Source organism: Meleagris gallopavo, chromosome 4 (assembly GCF_905368555.1).
Source record: "Meleagris gallopavo chromosome 4, MGAL_WU_HG_1.1, whole genome shotgun sequence".
Lineage (NCBI taxonomy): Eukaryota > Metazoa > Chordata > Aves > Galliformes > Phasianidae > Meleagris > Meleagris gallopavo.
This window is the reverse complement of record NC_139407.1, coordinates 36816151-36836595: the sequence shown is the minus strand read 5'-3', so window position 1 is coordinate 36836595 and position 20445 is coordinate 36816151. Positions and strand designations below refer to the sequence as shown.

General features: G+C 40.3%; 1 protein-coding gene across 1 annotated transcript in view; it reads left to right on the top strand.

The window, feature by feature from the left end:
• Window positions 1-14869: 14869 nt before the first annotated feature.
• ANK2 (ankyrin 2) overlaps window positions 14870-20445 on the top strand; it is a 230440-nt gene continuing 224864 nt past the window's right edge. The window contains exon 1 of the mRNA XM_085222883.1: window positions 14870-15163. Within this exon, the coding sequence (XP_085079009.1) occupies window positions 15083-15163 (81 nt within the window). The 5' untranslated portion in view covers window positions 14870-15082. The remainder of the gene's footprint in view (window positions 15164-20445) is intronic.

Genomic DNA, 20445 nt, shown 5'->3' with positions numbered 1-20445 from the left:
ATTCTTCTCAGTGCTTCAGGACCTGCTTTGCAAAGCTATAACAATTGGATGTAGTTAAATTTAGGGAAAGAGTATCGAGAAAGACTTTTCCAGTGAGAGGGGTACCATTCTGCATGGGATTTCCTTTTACTGCCAGAAATCAGCGCAACTTTTGTCAGTAACTTATCTACAGCAAGGGTTTTATATTGAGTTTCTATCTACATCACAAAACTCTTTCTCATGAATACTATTCAGTATATATTCAAAAGTGGTTGCAACTTTTATTTTCTGGATATGTTAGAGAACTGCAAGCATCCAACAATCCAGAAAGCAAGGAAATGAAAGTATTAATGAAGTTGTTATAATAACTAAGAATGGTGCTCTATGTGCTGGACACTGTATGATTTGAACAACAGATAGTCTTTTTCCTTGAAGGTTTGCAGCCTAAACAGATGATTCACAGGGCAACAGAAGGCCTAAAACAAACAAATTGCAGAAGGGTTAGTAAACACTCACAGTATGTTATTATTAAGCACACATATATATGTTTAGGTCCAATTTAGCTAAAATGAGATTTACTAAGTAGAAACACAAGAGGTTTGGGGAGGGGAAGAAGGTAAGAGGTCATAGGAGGAAGAAATGGGCAGGAAAAAGAATAGTATGTAGACTAGGAGGAATTAGGCAAAAATCAGAACACTTCAAATGACAGCCTTTGGGAGGAATTGAAGCAAACAACAGGATTCTGTGTTTTGGGAAAGCAATAGCAAAGATATTTTTCCTCCTTTTTGGCAGAGAGCACTGTGCTGTCTGTGTCCCCACAGAAGCCCCTAGAGCTGCCTCTGTGACCCCTTCTGCTGACAGGCAGATTTTTTTACTTCAGCTGTGCATTCTTCTTTGAGTGCATGTTTCCACAATCCATGGAGCTCAGGAAAAGACTGAGAAGGATAGCACAGCCTTCTCCTAAGTCTCTGCACAGTGCTGTTAATTGTAGGTACGTCTAACCTCAGCAAACCTCGCTTTCCCCTCTGTGCTCAGCAATGCCTGCTGAAAATGTACTTTCAAGAGTCCTTGTCTCTTACATTTCTGAATTCCTAGCTCCAGTCTTCCACAAATACTGGTTTTGTGGGCAGGGAGAAGGATCTAGTTTATGTTCTGCAGCACGCTATTGATAGGAGAGAACAGCAGGGAAAAATAAAAAGCCTCTCTGGAGGGAAGAAGTCCTGTTTTAATGCGCAGCTGGATACAGAAGAACTGACTTGTCAGTGTTTTCTGTGTAGTATTGGCATCTAGTAATATCAGTCATATTCTGATCTTTGTGGTTGAAATACTATATACTGAAATGCTTAAATTAAGAGATGAGACGGAAGTATGTAATGCAGTCTTTGTATCAGTCTTTAGGAATCTTCCTTAAGGCATTCTTAACTGAAGGACTTCAGTTTCCTTTTATGTTGAAAATTATTCCTTGACCTTACTGGCATCATGTAACTTATGAAATCATATACAACAATACAACACACATTTAAAAAAAAAAAAAAAAAAAAAAAAAAAAAAAGAAAAGAAATACAGGGGCTGCCTTCATCTGTGATCCATTCAACAGGCTACACTCAACTTAGGGATGCTTAAAAAGGTAAGTAGACAAAAGCATTCATCAAGGCAATAAATATTTTATGTCCTGTGAAGAACTATTAACTTAAATGCAGGCTTTCTAAAATGAAAACTTCTACTCCAATATTGTAAGAGATATGTTTGATATTGTTTTTTATGCCTGTTGATATTAGTGTATAAGTGCAATAATGCAGCTAAAAATGAAAGGTTTGAGAAATGAGACCTGGAATTAGTTTTTCGCTATTTAGTACCTTCACTTCATTCGCATATGTTATTTAAAACAGTAGTGCAAGCTTTTGAATTATTGTAATAGATAGACACAAAATTTACTTTCTGTGTTTCTCAAACATTATCCAACACAGTGTTTCATAACATTAAAGAGATTGCAGGAAAAGATTAAAAACCAAACCGTTATTGAGCCAGAACTTCATTAAGTAATTAATTAAATTAATTAAACTTTTTTTTTTCATATTTCAGATAAAATTTTTGAACTCTGTTTTTAGTTGTTGGTATTGGCAGCTCATTAATGTTTGCCTGGTTGGTTAGGAAGGAAGTAGCACATCTGACAGCTGCTGAGATTTGTTAGTTGTATAGTGCTCACGTGGAATTGAACATCATTGTCTTGTTTTGGGTCTGGAATTTCATCTCCTGTAGTACAAAGCAAGAATGTATTTGCTGAAGCAGAGAGTGAAAGTGGCGTAAGATAAGGCTGTGTTGTAGATGCTGTGAGGCAGAACCAGTTTCAGAGTTGCTGCTGGAAACAACCAATGCAACAAACAGTCTGAATCAATCAGTAAGTGTAAGGGTGTCTTGAGTGAGCACTGCAGTTGGTGGATGAGATTAGTACTGCTACTGTGATGCTTTTTTTTTTTTTTTTTTTAACTTCCATGTAGTTAAGAATGCTTTTTCATCTCTAGCATGATGATCTCCATATTGTAGTGGCTGGTGTGCTTTACAGAATATTTTACATTCATCAGTTATGATGAATTTATGAAATTTGTGTTAGCTTTCAAAGTACAGCAAAAAGAAATACTGCCAAGTTTTCTTGCTATGAAAGGCTTATCATAAAGGAAATGAAAACCTATGGTTGCCACTATGTGCACTGATTTGTAAAATATCCACAAACCAGACTGTAGTTAACTGTTCTCAGCTGTTGTTCTACATTCCAAATTTTATGAGTATTTTTACTGGCAACAGAAAATATTCGTTTTTGCAGGATGAGACGTTCATTTCTTTATCTTGCAGATAATGCTTTGTGTATCTTTTCTGATTATTCTACATGTGAAAATTTTATGTATGTTTCCAAAATGAAAATTTGCCTTGGATATTTTCCTAGCTGTCATATTAGCTCCTAATGCTTAAATGAGGTTGGATTCCTAAATTCTTTGCTATTGCAGCTGGTTTCCAGGAAATAAATGCTAAAGGCATTTAATATCCTTTCTGTTCTCATTAAGAATCTTAACTTTAATTCAGGACAACAATCTCTTTTATTAATAATTATCAAACATAAAAGTGCAACAAAACACACTAAATGTATGTTTTTTTTCTTGTTAGTATTGTAACTTAAATCTATTTGCTACCTGTTGTATCCTCCTTCAGTTGAGTTCACATTTCTGCTGTGCATGTGAGCATCTTACAACCCACTGTTCAAAGACAAAAAGTCTTTCTTCAGAATTTCCCAGTGTCAGTCTAAAATTTGGTCAACTCATTTCATCAACTTCATTGTTGTACAACAATTATTTACATGGGCAATATTGTCTTTGGTTTTATTTAGTTTCTGTTTTTCTCCCTCTTTATTTCATCTGTTCTCTTTGCACCAGTGGCAGCAGATTTCTTGTTGTGCTTGGACTGACGCTTGCATCTTTGCTCTTCTGTCAAGACTAAGTGTAGCAGAGGTCCTGGTGTTGCCACAGAGCTGTTCCTGTTCTGTAAGCACCTCTGATGGCCTTGTTCCATCCCAGACTTTGAAGTACAAACTTCACTTTTTCTGTCCTTTCGAGGGAGACTTCTTGACATGCTATGATTCCACAATTGAATACCGGCAAGACTGTAGCAAAAGAGTTAACATCCCAAAGTCAAGTCTGAAGAAAAGTAGCTGCACCTACAATATATGTATTTATATTTTGCTGACTATCATTGAAGAAAATACTTTTGATGAATAGTGTGCACTACTCAAAATGTGGTTGTTTTTTTGTGTTTTTTTTTTTTTTGTTAAACCCAGAAGCTATTCATAAAGGTGTTGAGTTGAGCAAATAGGCTAAGATGGAGAGAAAACATTTGGAATTGGAAGTGCAAGAATAAGTGCAGGATGCCTTCTTCCCTACTCTGACCTAGTGTAGGTTTTGGTACGGTTCACATTCCTCTGGGGAAATGTACTCCTTTAGGATGAGGGATGGTTTAGGTATGTATTTAAATAACAAACCAAAGTTTTGTTAAAGTAACAGTGGAGAAGAATACTCTGCATTTTTCCAAGTGTATCTTATTGGTATTACTGTGGAATGAAAGAATTTCTACCACACAACCAGTAGCTTCTGAAGAGCTTTTCAAGCCTCCTTTCTAAGAATCATATCTGGTTTTCTGCCCCTCTGCACTTATTAAAGCAGGTGTCTCAGACCATGACAATTCTGGACTTACTTTCTGGGTGGGTTTATACTAGACCTTGTTCAGGTCTGCAAGGTGACCCGTGCTTTCCAAAGCTTTATCAGATTAGCATTTTTTCAGCACTGCATTTCTATTTTTTTAAATTTAATCTGAACTCTGTGTGATGTGGTGGAGTCTAAGCTCCCTTTGGACCCTGTGCCTATTTCACACATTAAGGAAAAGATCTGCTTGCCAAAGCAATCAGATCTCCAAAGTTAGGTTTGCCATGATGTGTTTGTCTGGAGTATTTGTGTGGGCAGCAGTTGTGCCAAGACAGCTTCTGGAATGAGCCTTGTGATGAGGACAGTGGCATGGGAGCTCTCTCAGGCCACCCGCCTGCTCCTGGGGTGGGCTGCTCAAGGAGCAGGCTGCACCCGCAGGCTTGGCTTCAGGACATGGAGTTTGTCCTTGCCAGTGTTCCCTATTGAGATGGGGACAAGAGTTAAAAATAAATGCATTCATTTCTTTGTGCTTTGGCTTAATGTACTAAGCGGAAAAATTATTCTGAGATGAAAAGTATTTGAGCTGCTGATGGTACAGCATATGAAGGCAAGAAAAATGTACAGCGTAGCCTTTTCCTTGAATTGTTTTTGCTAGTGCTGGATGATTCATCCTGTTACTCATCGTGGGAGTGCTAAATGCCTCATTGTACAAGAAGTGCTCCCTCCTTCAGGTGAATCAGCTCACGGGGCTGCTGCAGGTGGTGTAACTGCGGTGTCTTTAGAGGAAGTGTCACTTATAAAAGACAATCTCTTCCAGCTTGTCTCAATCACTGAAACAAATTAGCAACATTCTACTGTTAAAAGCATTGCTTGTACTTGGGACAAATACGTATTTGCAAGTTATTACATACCATGGGCCAACTCCTGCCTGTCCAGAGGAACACACAGTCTGTGACTGTATTTTATGACACAAATGTCAAGATCAACAAATGAGTAAGCATCTGTTGTCTTTAGGAACGAACAGCATAGGTTCCTTGTGTATTTGAGAATTTTGACACAAAAGTCATGTTGCTTAAAGGTAATTTAAAACTATGCTGATCTGTTTTTTTTCATCTTTTTACATTTTAATTTGCAGGATATGCAAGCTTATAGGTTATTGTATAAGGTTTTTTTTTTAATGATTACTGCACTCCAGTATGTGTCTTAAGATCATTGGCATACTGAAAAGCACTTAAATGTGATTAAATGCTTCATTTTCACTAGTGGAATTTCACTGTATTGAAATTTCACTAAATGTACTTGGTTGAGGAGAGGTCTATAAGGACCATCCAAAACTTAGTTTCCCTTGTGCAACGTGATAGCACAGTGCAGAGCAGTCTCTGGGACCTGTGGGGTTGTCTTTGTTGACCATACATAATTGAGGCTCAGACGGCACTGGCTGTGTCTGCTTGCTCTAGTAGAGGGAAAACAAACAAACAAACAAAAGCAAAAACCACCAAACCAAAACATTCCAAAACAACCACCCCACAGTTTGGCCTTGTGTGCAATCTCAGTCTTGTTCCTAAGAGCAAAACTGAATACCTAACAGTATCTGTACGTGAAATATCTTATCTGAAACCAAGGGAGCAAAAATCTATAAGTCATATTTTTTAAAAATATTGCTGTAGATTGTGGAAGTGTTTCTTAACATTTTCTTTTATTTAGTACAATGCCTGTGGGTGAACATGGGAAATAAACATTATAAAAAATCAGAAGTATTTAATTGAGTACATACTGGTACAGCTCCAAAGAGAATATTTTCTAAAGAGATGGATTTTCAGTAGAAGAATGTCGGATTGACATACTGAAGTGCTCTTGAATAGTAAAGAAAGAATAAATTCTTAGTTAAATGTTACTCTAGTTTTTGTTGCTAAATATATACACATGCAATTTTTTCACTGAAAGTTGGAGGAAGAGTTTTTTCTCAAGGCAAGCAACTGTCCTAGATACTGGACTAGAAACGCTTGAAAATGGAACACTGTGGCAGGGAAATATGGGGTGCAGAAGGATTCTGGTGTGGCCAGGCATACAACAGGAAGATTTCCAGGGGAGTACAATCAGTCAAGGTTATAGTATTTTGTGATTGAGTACTTTAATTGGTTAAGAAACTATTGGGATTTTCTCCTACAGCAGTTAGTCTTTGAAATTGCAGCTCAGAGAGAGGTTACTGTGACAAGTGCTCAGATTCTTTCAGTCCTGTTTCCCATAGATGCTTACATGCTATCTTCCTACTCTTGGGTCCAGAGAAACAGGACTGTGAAGTGGTTAGAGAAGAGTTTGTAGGAATTTGGTGAGGCAGCCTAGTCCTAGGAACACTAATCATTGAACACGCTATCTTGCAAAGAGCAGTGAACTGCTGTAAACAGTTGAGTAATGTAGCACAACATCTCAGTGCTGCATGGAGCTCTGCACTGTAACCGTCTGCGAGAATGGCTGAATCATTTCCTTTGGTCGTGGGTGGGCTCGCACTACTATTGTGTCCTATGCTAATAATTCTCTTGACCTCACAAAATCAGTTTATTAAAGGATGCACTTAGTGATATTCCCATGACAGTGTGGTGTTTCGTGGGGCTGCTGTATATATAAAGTTGCTTCAGAAGTAATGCTTTGTATTTATTTCCATGGAAACTACAACAGAGCACAAAAACACTCTTTGATAGAGCAAATATTCAGCTGCAAAATGCTGTTTTTCAGCATAGTCACCAACATTAGCTGGTGATGCATTTTCATCAGCAATGAACAAGAATCTGTATTTGTATATATATTTTCAATTTTTTATATATTTTTCATTTCATTGATTTTTTTTTTTTTTTTTTTTTTTTTCCTAGCCCTTTCCTGTTTTGAGCAAGTTACTAATGCTGGAATTGAAATCATTGAGTAAAAGCAGTATACCTAAGATTTGAGAGCCCTGAAGATAGCACTGGCTGTCAAATTGGAATGTCTCACTCTTATCCTGTATTCCAGTAAAGTCTTTAATAATTTTTTAATTTATTATATGTAAAAACTACATTGTGAGGAGTTCTCTGAGGGTACAGCATTAGAAGATGCTTCTGCAACCTTTATTTGTCCCAGTCAAGCATATGCATCTCAATAGTCTTCAGTGACATAGACCCAGAACACATTTTCCATTAACTCCTGCCACATTTGGCACACAGAGCAGATGATACCCATTTAATGAACAGCCTTTCAATATCTTGTTTCACTCTCATTGTTCAATCTGTGGCCGTAGGCCTTATTTACAGCTTGTTATTCAAAACTCACTTTGAAGACAAATTTATTGTTCCCTTGGGGGCTCATCTATACTGCTTGTAATAGTTGTATCCAGTTTGTAAAAAAAAAAAAAAAAAAAAAAAAAAAAAAAAAAAAAAAAAAAAAAAAAAAAAATTTCATTACATTTTTGTTAAGCAAAAAGACAATTTTTCCCACTTAGTAGCTCAGATGCCAAAAGAGAGGGATGTAAATGACATTGGGAAGTTCTGACTGTTTGAATCCTTAGCTCAGGAGAATGGGGACTTTGTTTTTCAGAAGCAGCATATTATATTTCCTTGATCCCAGATACAAAATGTTCTCTTGATTATTGCTGAGAATTTTTAACTTTCAAGACAAGTTCCCAGGATCTCTGATACAAACATGGGAGAAACTTAGATCGAACAGCTTGTTTTTAAACATCTACCTTGTATTAAATGTCAGGATGTCAGGGACAGATGTAGTGGCATGAATCCTGTAACCTAGAATGAAGTTCAGTTGTTCTAGGTGAGAAGCCAGTGTCCTGTTCCTAAAGCTGCAGTATCCTGGAAGATGTCTTTCAATTTCTCTTAATCTGCAAATCAGAGATCAGATATCTTCAGCCTGTGCCTCTTGTTGATCCCCTGATGTACATGAGTCTTAAGCTGTGACTGGGCTGGATGGTTCCAGTCAAATAAAAGAGATAAATGATATGATTGGACTGTGTAATGCATTAATGCAGATAAAATTAAGGCTATGTGAACACTGTTGCTATTTACTTTCCTTTCTGGAACAGTAAACAACCATCTGGCACTTCTTACAGTGGCAGTAGCTTCTTACTGTTTATGTGAGCAGTAGCTTCTTACTGTTTATGTGAGCTGCTGCACAGTTTAGCGGAAATGTTTCAGAATGTTTTCTGATTGTAGACCCTGATTTTTAACTTTGGAGGACTGTAGGCTTTAGCAAATACTGACTCTTCCATTCACTTTCCGCTTTTCCACATCATGGCACGATTTGTCTGCTTCTCCTGTGCCATTCCCAGGCTCCATCCTGCCTCCTCTTCCAGGGTTATGTCACTCTTTTTACCTTATTGTTCTTTTTCTGATCCAAAGCACATGAATGTGATGTCTTTTAATGGCTCAACCCTTTTACATGAATGATTGCTATATATTTCACTTTGAAAGAGTGGATACAGAGAATTTAAATGCAAGGAGTGGAAGCTTGACCGAAATATTTCGTAAGAAAAAATGAAAGAGCACCTTGTGAGAGAAGGATGTGTACAACATTTGTAACTACTGGTATATCTATAAGAATTTCAAATTTAGAGGCAAATTTGAGTATCTGACCAAAAAAAAAAAAAAAACCACATCAGTTTTTTTTGGTTACAATCTGTTGAAAAGTGCAATACATTTCTCTTGCAGTTTGTGCATGTTAAATAATATAAGATAGTGTTTTGTAGATGGTGTGATACAAATACTGTTTTTTAAAGCGGATTTCAGATTTCGCTTAACCTCTGCCTTCCAGATGAACACACACACAGAAATCAACTTCTTTACCCCAGAATAAAACATAAATCAACAATTACCAAAAGCATAAACATTCAAGGCATGAGAGGAACGCCTCTGGCTAGAGAGTGTCCCTAGTAGTGTCTGGTTTCTATAGCAATCGCCATGCAGCATGTGACCAGCATGGTAATTGCACGGTGCTTGAGAGCCTTTTCTCCTGCCTAAGTTTGATGTCTTCTGAACGGAGGTGTTATGTGAGGTCACATACACTCAAATGTAACTACCAGATGGATGGATAATGCAGACGATCAATTCACAGCTCCCACTGGGCAGAAAATGGTGCCTTCCGTTCATAGATTTTAATTTGTTTGATCTACAATGCACTATGAGTGCTGAAATAAATTTATTTTCCTCGACCTGACATTTGTTCATCTGTGTTTTGACCATTGATTTTTGTATGTGGATCTCTGCCATATACGTATTTTGTGGGGCTCTTCAAACTGTGGACAATTACAGCTGCAAAACTTGTCTGATAATGATAATGCAGCTTATACCAGAGATCTCATATAATCCCAGCAAACAGGAGGCATCAGTGCTGATAGAAAAAGTAACTTAGCGTTTCATTAAAGTAACCAGTTGTTTTAATGTTAATTCTCTCTTTAGACAATTACTTTATCTAGTAAATCTGATGGCTTGACAACAATAATTTTACTTCCACTAAAAAAGGATATGGTGTCCAGTGTGTATACTGTGTTATTTTAATGAGTACTTGAGTAGACAAGCTTTGTTTTATGTCAGCGTACAACACCATATTTGACTTTTCTCAGTGTTTAAAGTCTGAGAGTCCCATTAAAAAAAAATCCTAAATATTGATAGATCCTTGCAATGTCTGTGGAATTAATATTTCCCCCCCCCCCCCAGAGTTAGAGAGAACAGGGAATAGTCAAGTGATTTATATAAAGATTTTCTCACATATATGAATTGTTGATTGTACCTCAAACTGAAAATTGAAATTTTCACAATTTGGAAATATTTTTATTTTGAAGGAACCTCTTCTGCAATACGCATTTTTAATCATAGAATGTCCTTATTTGGAAGGGACGCACAAGGATCCTGTGTTTACTGTGTATCATCAGCTATGATTTGTTTGGCCTGTGCTAACAGGATACTGGTGTGTTGTTGCCTTACCGCAGAACCACACAGATCCTGTGTTTGTTTTGAGATTGCTCAAAACCTGGGACAAGGAGCCACCCTAACGTGCTTGCCACCAAATCGTTTGCCGTGTTGTTGGTGCGTTGAGCGTGGAGCTGGGGATCCTGTGAGGCAGCGCGCCGGGCTCCCGCTGCTGTCCACGGCCGCCGGTGCTGAACCACAAAGCAGGGAGCAAAACGTACCTGGGGTTTTCTTTCGTTTTTACCTTCTCTTTTCAAGCGTGATTTGTTAAGAGAACGGAAGTGCACATCAGGTGGGTTTTCTTGGGAGGTCGCTTTGTGTTTCTTAGTTCTGAGGAGGCTGACATAATATCCTGAGAAGAGCTATTACTGGATCAGTTATAGCTGTGCAAGATAAATCCAGATTAAAAAAATACAGCTTTGCATTTTTACATGCGAAGTTTTAGCATTATTTTTTTATTTCATTTTATTTTATTTTTAGGACTAGCTTAATGGATTATCTTAATGTGAAAGTGACACATGTCAAAGCTGAAATCTTCATAGGATGGAGGAAAGCATTTATTAAGATGTATAATCAGAAATGCTAGAAAGGAGCACGGTCTCACCTTTTTGATCACTGTGTTTTATTTATTTGTTTGTTTGTTTGTATTGCTGAAGTACGCAAAAACACTTGGGGTACTTTTTTGCGTTATAGTTTGGGTTAGCACCTCAGCTTTTCCTGAGCTTTGTTCTTTATTTCCCTGGTCTCATTCTCCAGGCATAAGGAAAAAGTAAGCCTGTATTTAGTGTTTTGCTTGGAGTAACAAATGGAATGAGAGGTCCTGCTTAGTTCCTTTAAAGGAGTCTTGCAGTCTGGATTCTTAGTGGGTCTGTCCCCAGCCTGTACTGCACCTGAGATCTTTGTTTCAAGTTCCTCTTGCATCATCTGTTGTTTTGCATCCTTCAGGCATGCTCAGGTATTTGTGTTTGTGGCTGTACAGTTGATCTGTTCAGTGACTGCCATCAGTAATCACCAACAACTAACTGTTCAACCATTGTTCTCCTATTCTAGTTCTTTTGAAAGGTGGTTCTACTTCTGATTGGAAGATATGCTGGGGAAAATGGAAGGAACTTTTTATGGATTCAGAAGCCACAGGATCTTTTTGTTGTTCCACCCCTTTCATCTCTTGTCAGATGGTGAATTCCTCTTATACCAAAGAGTGCACAATTGCATGAAGGAATTAGGACCACTTTCCATTAAACAAAATAATGGAATTTTCTATGGCCTCTGAATCAAGTTTTTTATACTAAAAGTTCTCTTGCTCATTGGCTAACTATGACCGTTATATATTGGTGGGAGAAGCTTTTGTATTTAAATGGCAATGGTTGGCTGGACTGGATAAAGTAAAAAATGAAACATCTCTTGTCATTATTAAAACCAGAATTTCACTCAGAATTTTTACAGAGAGGAAACTACAGGAGGGAAAAAAACAACAACAAACACAACAGAAATCCCACAAAACCCACGAAAGTGCCTGCCAAATTAAAAAAAAAAAAAAAAAAAAAAGTAATAGTTTAAATAATAAATAGAAATAATAGGAATAATAGAAATAATAGGAATAAATTCTTGTGGTTGGCAACCCTGCCCGTGGCAGAGGGCTGTAATTAGATGATCTCTAAGGTCCCTTCCAACTCAAGCCATTCTATAATTTAATTATCTATTCAACCAGGATACCTTTTTTTTTTTTTTTCTGGACTGTATTTTTTTTTTCTTTCCTGCACCTTTATTTCTCTGCTATTGATCCTGTTTGTGCTGTATTCAAGGAGGCAAAAAATAGGGAACAATTATACAAGCTTGTAAAAATCCTAATTTCAATGATTTGTTGTTTAACTTAAATTATTTCTATTCTTTGTGGTGAAAAGATAATTTGTTCAGACTTTTTGGCATAATGAAATCAATGCAAACTTTTTAACTCTCTTCTATTACACTTTGGCTTGTTGCTTAACCATAGACATTTGTCACAGAATCACAGAATGGCTCGGGTTGGAAGGGACCTCAAGGTCCCACATCTGTGTCTTTTGTTTTTCTCTTATCAGAGTGGGACAGATGGGAGCTGAGGGTTCAGCTGAAGGTAACCAGCAAAAACCCCCTGTAGTGGCAAATCAATAAAATCCCAGATGATCATCCATGGTACAGAGCCCTTACTGCATGTAGTATTAGAGATTTTTTAAAATGCTAAACACAGATGCAACTGAGAAAGTACAGGTGTCACCATTAAAAAAAAAAAAAAAACCTGAATATTTACAATTATTCAGCTTGAACACAGACATATTTTAATATCTTTAACAAATACTAAAACCAACGTACATTTTGTACAGCTGTAGCATGAAGGCTCTGCTTTTGCAGAACAGAAAATACAGGTGGGGAAGGGACCTTTAGATATTATCTGATCCAGTCCTCAGCTCAAGTCAGGGTCAGCTAGAGCAAGTTGTTCAATATCAAGCTTTGAGTATTTCAAAAGATGGAAAATTCAGTCTCTGGACTCAGAAAGTTCAGTGTTTAAATGGAATTTCTTCTTTTTCATTTTGTGATCACTGTTCTTTGTCATTTCACTGGGCACCACTAAGAGGAATTTGGCTCTGTTGTCTGCACTCACTCCCATTACATGTTTATATACATCCCTGAATCTTCTGTTTCCAAGATGTGGAATTAGGAAACATGGAAGCATATTGAGTTTCTGACACTTATTTATATGAAGTAAGGTCAAGCCATAGAGAGAAGTCCTCATTTAACTAGAATTTCTTAATTTTTGTTATTGTAATGGTGGGATTTCAGGCACCATAAATTTCACATCTTCTGCTGAGTCAATAGGTCTACCCTTATAGGATTAATATTATTTTTAAATTGTGGAAGTATACGGGAATGCTATCATAAAGTAGTACGCTGGAAGAAGAAAGTTTTGACTATTTAATTGTGGTTTCTGTGATTGATGAGGGGAAGCCAGTGAGCACGTAGCAATGGTGAGCTCTAAGCCCGACAGCTTATGCAGCAGCAGCAGCATCATTGCTGGGTGCAGGCTGGTATATTCTGCCAATGCAGTAAAGATAGTGTTCTTCTCTGGTTTGCTCAAGTGAATGGGAGTGGGGGTCCTGAGTCTGGAAAGCGCCCAAACAAATCTCAGAAAGGAAGTCATTTTGGCTGACTGCACTCAGTAGATTAATGGGACTCATTTAAGCTGTTGCTGTTATTGCTCTTGTAGGACAAGCGGTTTCTGGCAGTGCTTGTGGGTGCTGGCCAGCACATTGCTGAAGGACTTTGTGGGACTTACTTCAAATTTCTGGTGTGTAATTTCTTTCCACTTCCATGAAACAAATTTAAACAAGGATGGAATCCTTCATCAGACTTGTATGAAGCAAGATAACTGGAAGGGTTATAATTGTACATTGTTAACCTGGGAAGTTGTTCACTGGGATGTGATTATAGAATGATAAAATCATTATGGTTGGAAAAGATCTCCCAGCACAACCATCCAGTCACCACCATGCCTATTAAACCATGTCCCTTAATGCTACATCTACCCTTTTTCTGAGCACCTCTTGGGACAGTGACTCTACCACCTCCCTGGGCAGCCTGTTCCAATGCCTAACCACTCTGTCAGAGAACCTGAGCATCTCCTGGCACAGCTTGGAGGCCATTATCTCTCCTCCTTGAGGTTCAGGTGTTGTGTGCATTAAGATGCCTCACCTGCTCACCTCCATGTAGCTGTAATTAATATGGGTCTTTAAACAACATAAACTAACAGCAGCTGAGATTAACGAGCATGTCAGCCTTCTGTGAGGTTGTGCTGCTTCTATTGCTCTTGTTGATAAGTATTGGATGTACATGTCATAGTGCACTTTTCCAGGTCTGCAGGTGCTGTCACGCTGTACACTTAATATCACAAGGAGTGGTGCAGTAGTTACTGTTATGTTTGAGTGTAAAGCAAACAAACAAAAAAAACAACCCAAAAACATATCGAGTGAGAAATGTGGGCCAATTACAGCTAATTTCTTAAAAGGAAAGGTTGTACTTCTCTTTGCCATCTAGCTTTCTAGCTTAAAACTAATCAATTCCCCCAATATTTTCACGGACTTCTGTGACAATGGAGAATGCAGAACTAGAAAATTTCCGCTGTGAGACTAGAGCTCTTCTAAATGTGTTCTTCGTGCTGCTTCCTTATGCTTCTGAGCTTGCACTTGGCCAGGACTGCCTCCCCTGGGCACTGACCTTCTGACTACCAGTGACTCTGTGCTTTCACTAGAAATCAAACCCTCAATCACAAAGGTCTCTCAGGAACATCTGCTCCTTTTCCTGGATGTCAGAGAGTGCTTTTGCAGTTTTGTTGCTGCTGCCTTTTCCTTTTAACTGTAAGCATATAGTTTAAAAAGTAGGCTTAGGGAGCAATGGCCGGATGCTGCCTTGGGCTGGGTGAGGCATGGTGTTCTTTGCCTCTGTAGCTGCTGTGCTGTACCCTCTGTTTGCAGGAGCACTTGGGTATGTTCAGAAATCTTTTTTTTTTTTTTTTTTAATTTTCCAAGAAACATTTTCATAAAGACAAAATGCAGAACGTGTAAATTGCTGTGTAATTTGACAGTCTGCCTTAACGCAGGGGAGGGATCGCCTCTTAATGAGAATACGCGAATACCGGCGTAGGGCTTAGCCGTGTGGGAGGGGAAAGGGCGGGAGCAGCAGCAGCAGTAGCGCTGGCTTCCCTTGCTGGCACGTGCACCGCGAGCCCCAAGGGAAGCAGGAGCTCCTGCACGCTTTTCCACGCGCGTGGCCGCCCTACCACCCGAGGAGGCCACCGAGCTCGGTATCGCCGCTGCCGCCTGCGCCCGCCCCCGGCCCTGCCTGCCTCGCGGTGCCGCCCCCGGCAAGGGCTGGGCGGCGGCGGGAGCGCGCGTGGCGCTGCGGGAGCGCGCGTGGCCGGCCGGGAGCGCAGAGCAGCGCGGCAGCATGAGCGAGGAAGCGGCCCCGCGGAGCGACGGCGGCGACAGGGGCAGCGGCGGCAGCCAGCGCAGGAAGCGGCCCAAGAAGGTAGCGTGGGGCGGGCGGGCGGCTCCGGGTCCGCGCTCGATGCCTGGCTGGCGGACCTCGCCCCGCGTTGGTAGGGGAGCGCGTGGTGCCGCTTACCTGCGGCGGAGCCGGCTCTCCTCGTGAGCTTCCGCTCCTTTTCTTCCAGATCTGCGCGGGTCCGTGCGGCCGTAGGTTGCTTTTCCGCAGGTGTTTCCCTTAGATGGTGTTGCAAGCCATCAGAAGGGGATGCGCGGCGCGCTTTTGTACCGGCTGCTCGTTCGGCGGTGCTGGCGAGGAGGGAGCGGGTAGAAGCGAAGTGGGCGGCCACACCCAGTCGGACGGGCACCTGCTGCGCCGTTCCTGGCGCCCGGGGAGGGATGCTTTGCGAGCTGTGGGGCGCGCAGTGCCTTCAGCCCGTGCTTGGGGTAATTCCTATTAACGGCTCCAAGAGGAGGCAGGTGTTTGTGTGGTGTCTGTGTGGTTTTTCTGTCCCCTGTAAGAGGAAAGATGGCAGTTGTTCTGCATAATTATGACTAAACTGTTTTGGATTATTATTATTATTTTTTTTTTTCCTGTTCCTTCAGTCATAGGAGGGTAAAGCTCGTGTTACTACACAGAGATGTGTGGGGCTGTGTGCAGGGTGTGGAACCACTCTGATGTGAGGAAGAATGCAATCCATGCAAAGTGTGTTCACTGATGGATTCTTCAATCCTCCCTTTGGTAGAATTGGCATTTTATCCCACATCGTATGTAGGCAAGATAAATCCTGACAAACAAGAAACATCTAGAGCTGCAAACAGGCACTTCCTCAGGGACTATTGAAAGGCTTTTGACCTGGTAAGGGAAAGCTGGTTTGTGGTAGGTGACGTTCAGGCCCCGTTTTATCATGGAGGAAGGATTCTGTGTGTGTAACTGTAAGGACATGAGACAAACCAGTCTAAGCAAGAGACTGAACAAAAACGTCCTCACCCCACCCCATTGTGTTTGGAGTATTGCCTGGATCTCCGCACAGCGGGGGATTTTATATAGCATCTCGGCTTTAAATATAAGCACAACAGAGTAGCAGGGATATGTCTGCTTCGTGTACTGCTGAATGTTAGAGGTGGAATCAGAGGGGTTTGTTTGTGGGGGTGCATATATCCGTAAGGGGGAGTAAAATTCTGATGATCAGATGTAATGGCCAGAGTTTGTGTTTGGCTGCTAGGTGACCTGGGAGCCACCTCACATTGGTAGAGAGGTTTTGAAGATTTAAGAAACCAATGTGGTTTTTAATCCTTGCATACACGATTCCTTGTTTTGCTATTGTTTCTAAGTGAAGTGGCTGAGAGTCTTTCAAGACTGAAACACAAGAATACAGTATTCTGCTGCCAAAGGATGCTAGGAAAGCACCTCTTATGCAGAGCCTTCATATTCAGAATCTTCCAACAGCTGATGCAGTTCCGTTCACCAAAAAAACTGTAATTAGTACTTTTGAGTCTTTTCAAAGTTATCTTTTGCAACCATTAACAACAAAGCAGTTTGGATGCAGTAGGTACTGATGCGTTCAGTCTGGTGGTGGCTTAAATCTGCTGAAACTTGACCTTAGTGCCTTGATGAAGAGAAACCATTCCAGGCTGAAACATCCATTTTTAGGAATAACTTTCATAAAACCTAAAAATCAACAATTTTTTTTGTTGAGGAAAAGATATCCTGGAATAGCCAAGAGTGCTAAAACTCCAGATGGATGCTGTTTGTCTGAATCAGAAAGCACGCACTCGAACTCAGCTCTGCCATGTTTGGACTAGGTAAGCATAATTTCTTTCTGGAGCAGGCGTGTAAGTGCCGTGTGCCGAGCTCCAAACTTGAGAGGAACGTAGTCTGTTTTCAGGTCCTGAACTACTTTTGCTGATCAGAGCTGCATTGCACCATCCAACGTGCCCTCTATCTGTTATGTGGAAGTTGATCCCTTTTGTGTAGCTAATTAAATATTAATTGCAGTAGGCGAATTTGATCTATGTATTGGGAAGCACATCTCAGATACAGGATTTAGCTAGGTTATCCTATGTTCCAGGAAAGTCTCCCTGCTAGGAAGCGATGTAGGGTTTTCTCTAATTTTTGGTAGTGCCCATGTTTTTTCTTATATGCACGTGCTTTAAAATGAAAAGGTCTCAATGTCATCATCAGTGTTGGGGAAAAACTGAATGGTTGACATTTTCCTGAAATTCAGCACCCATCAAAAATATATTCCAGCTGTTTAGTGGTGTTTCTGGCTTTGTGAGCAGTGGGCCGCCCTTAACAGGTCTGTGACTCCAGCTGTAGGGTTACATAGAGTTTTCCAGCAGAGTGGTACTTCTCTGCTGTATATCTGGAATATTGTGACCTTTGATCCTAGGAAACCTTATGCTGAATTTTTGCCTTCATTCAATTCTAGGGGAAGAGAGTATAAGATTTAAACTGATGGAGGTGAGACTCAGCAAGACTGCTTTGTTCTGTTGCTGTAACTGAGTGCAAACCCAGCAAGAGCAGAGTTTGATGCGCGTTGGTCTTCTCAGTAGCTGCTGTAGCACTTGTTTTCAAAACCAGTGCAAGGAGTGAATGTGAATTTACACTGCATCAGGTTTTTGAGGCCTTTTTCTGTATTTTGCTATGTGCACTATGGTGTCTGAGAGTCCCAAAATCCTGTACTTCCTCTTAAGATGCCTTTTCCTGTTATAGTATGCCTCAGATGGAAAGGAAACAAATAAACAAAATCCCTACTGGTCATCATGTAGAAAATAAGTTATCCAGTACAAAAAGCACTGCTGGATGGCAAAAGGGGTTTCTAGAAACCACAGATCCCTGCTGCACTGGTCGTAAAGCACACACCAGCGAGAGACTGATGCAAAAATAATGCTGCTTAATTTATTGAGGAATTCCACTCTTGTAACTTGTATTGCTCATTCTCTAAGAGAAATTAAAAGCTTGGAGTGGCAGGCTTATACTACAAAAGACTTGGAGGCAGTTGTAACGCTGGTTTAAAGAAAGATGCGTGTGACTTCATCATCTCCTGTTTTCAATGCTGTGGTAGAAAAATTGAAATGGACACAGTAAGTAAGATGATTTCAGTGGAAATGTGGAAGACGTATGCCAGTTAATGGAGTCATTACAGTGTATAAGCTAATGCTTTTAATTAATTTTTATTACTTAACACTATTCTTTCCATGCATAAGGTAATTGAGACCTAGTTTGGATTACAGGCATAATTTTGGTCGTCAGGGCTTAAGGACAAGAATGAATACATGTGCAAAGGAAGACTGCTAGAAGGGAGAGACTTTCTTGTACAAAACCTAGAAGAGCTTGACCTGGTTAGTGTGCTAAGCAAAAGGCTGAGAGGAAGGGGAAATTAGGTTCTTTGGTATCCTTCTAATATGTTTAATTGGGTAAAGAATCAAGAGAAACCCAATTCATTATGTACAGAATAGAATTTCTCTAATGTTGATCCATTGAAATGAAACCAGAGTGTGCTGTCTCTTTCAAAAGAGATTGCATCCTCTAGTTTTGGAAGAAATCTTTTACTTCAACTGTTATGCAGTAACCTGAACAGGAATGAGCTAATGAGGAAAATCTCAGCTGTGTTAATTGTATTAGTAGCTTGGTTTTTGTAAGTTCAGAAAGTGTTGTTCTCCTTTCAGCCAAACTAGCTGCAGAGAACTGGAATTGCCTTAGTTTCAGCTGAATTAATCCAGTTTATGTGATAGTAAACCAAGGGAGCAGTGGCTTTAGAATTTGCTCTGGAAAAAAGAATAGAAGGAAAAAAATGCAATATTTATTTCTAGGTCACAGAAGTAAGAAACAGATTTGTAAAAATACAAAATTCAAACCTGCTTTATTCCTAAATATTTACTGTCAGGAAGAAGTCCACTGATATTCTTGTGTTATTGAGGTCAGATGTTGCTTGTTCCCTTCACCTTTTCTTCCATCATAAGGCTTGCAGCACATCTTGTGCCAGGTATAAAACTGATATCATAGCTACACATGCTTTGATGCAATGTCCTCTCTTCTTTCCTGCCTACCCCCCCCAGAGCTTTTATTAGTCTATGTAATGGTCACAAAACAAGAATGATGTCCATATATCTCAGGAGGTAGAGCCTCTCAGCTCTCACAGGTTGCAGCAGAGCGGCCATCACTTGGTGGTTGCATCAGCACAGCATGCACTGTGCCTCTCCCTGCCGCCCCGTGGTGGTTGGCACTCTGGGGAAATAATTTCCATCTGCTGCAGTAGTGAGGAAGGGAAAAACACAATGGAAGGTACAACTGAACATCTGAACTGCAGTGTCTTGTGTTGTCATTGTCATTTTTCTAGCACTGCGAAGTGTGCAAGACAGAATGAATGAGCCCAGCCATGCTGCCATGGGCCTGGCTTTATCCTAGTGCAGGTAGGGACCACAGAAGCACTGCAAGTGTTCCTGTGCTCTGCTGAGATCGAGGAATAAGCAGTACAAGTCTTAGAATGGACTCAGCTACTTATAAGGTTACATTTATTCACGTCACACTTCAAAATTAATATCTATGTTGCTCATAAAACTGTTTGAAATTATTTTTAATGGAGTAATAGGTGGCTTCTAATAGATAGGGCTATTTTAGCATATTAGCAGATCTGTGCAGGCACTATGTTTCACAGATTAATTACTGCAAGGCTAATAGGGAGGAAATATCTGCCTGCTGTGTACCTGGTTAAGAGCGGTGGATTGCATACAGATCTATGTGAAGTGTGTTGAGCCTGCATCTGCTTGATGTGTGTGCTGGGCTTCCAATTTACCGGTCACAGTTTCTGTTCGTTTTCACAAATGTTTGGCAAACATCAATTGAGTCAGAGAAGCAAGTGCCTTTCTCCCTAGCCAGCCTCCTTTTCTCCCTGTAGGGTGCCTGGGGCTGTTAAGCACTGCACATACTGTATCCTCTGTGCACATCTTTCAGCCATGTACACATTCTGGCAGCTCCACTGAGGCACGCACTGAGCTTTTGGGGGCAGTCTGAAGCTGGTGCCCTGGTGCTGGGAGATGGGGTCACTGCTGGAAGACAGCCTTGGGCTCTTCCTTGGTACCTGCTGCTTATGTTGCAGTACGAGTAATGGAGGAGTGTCTGCAAGAAGGATACTGGCAAGAAGCTAAGCTGCTGAGAAGACCTGGTGCTTCTAAGTATACCTATCATGAGTGTTCAGTAGGGTCTTTTCCAGGATTCTGGTTTGGTTTTTAGGTCTTACCTTGCTGGTCCAGCTATTCAATGCACAGATACGTCAGCAGCCTGTCCTACCTGCTTGTCTCTATCAGAGGTGCCATGTTTTG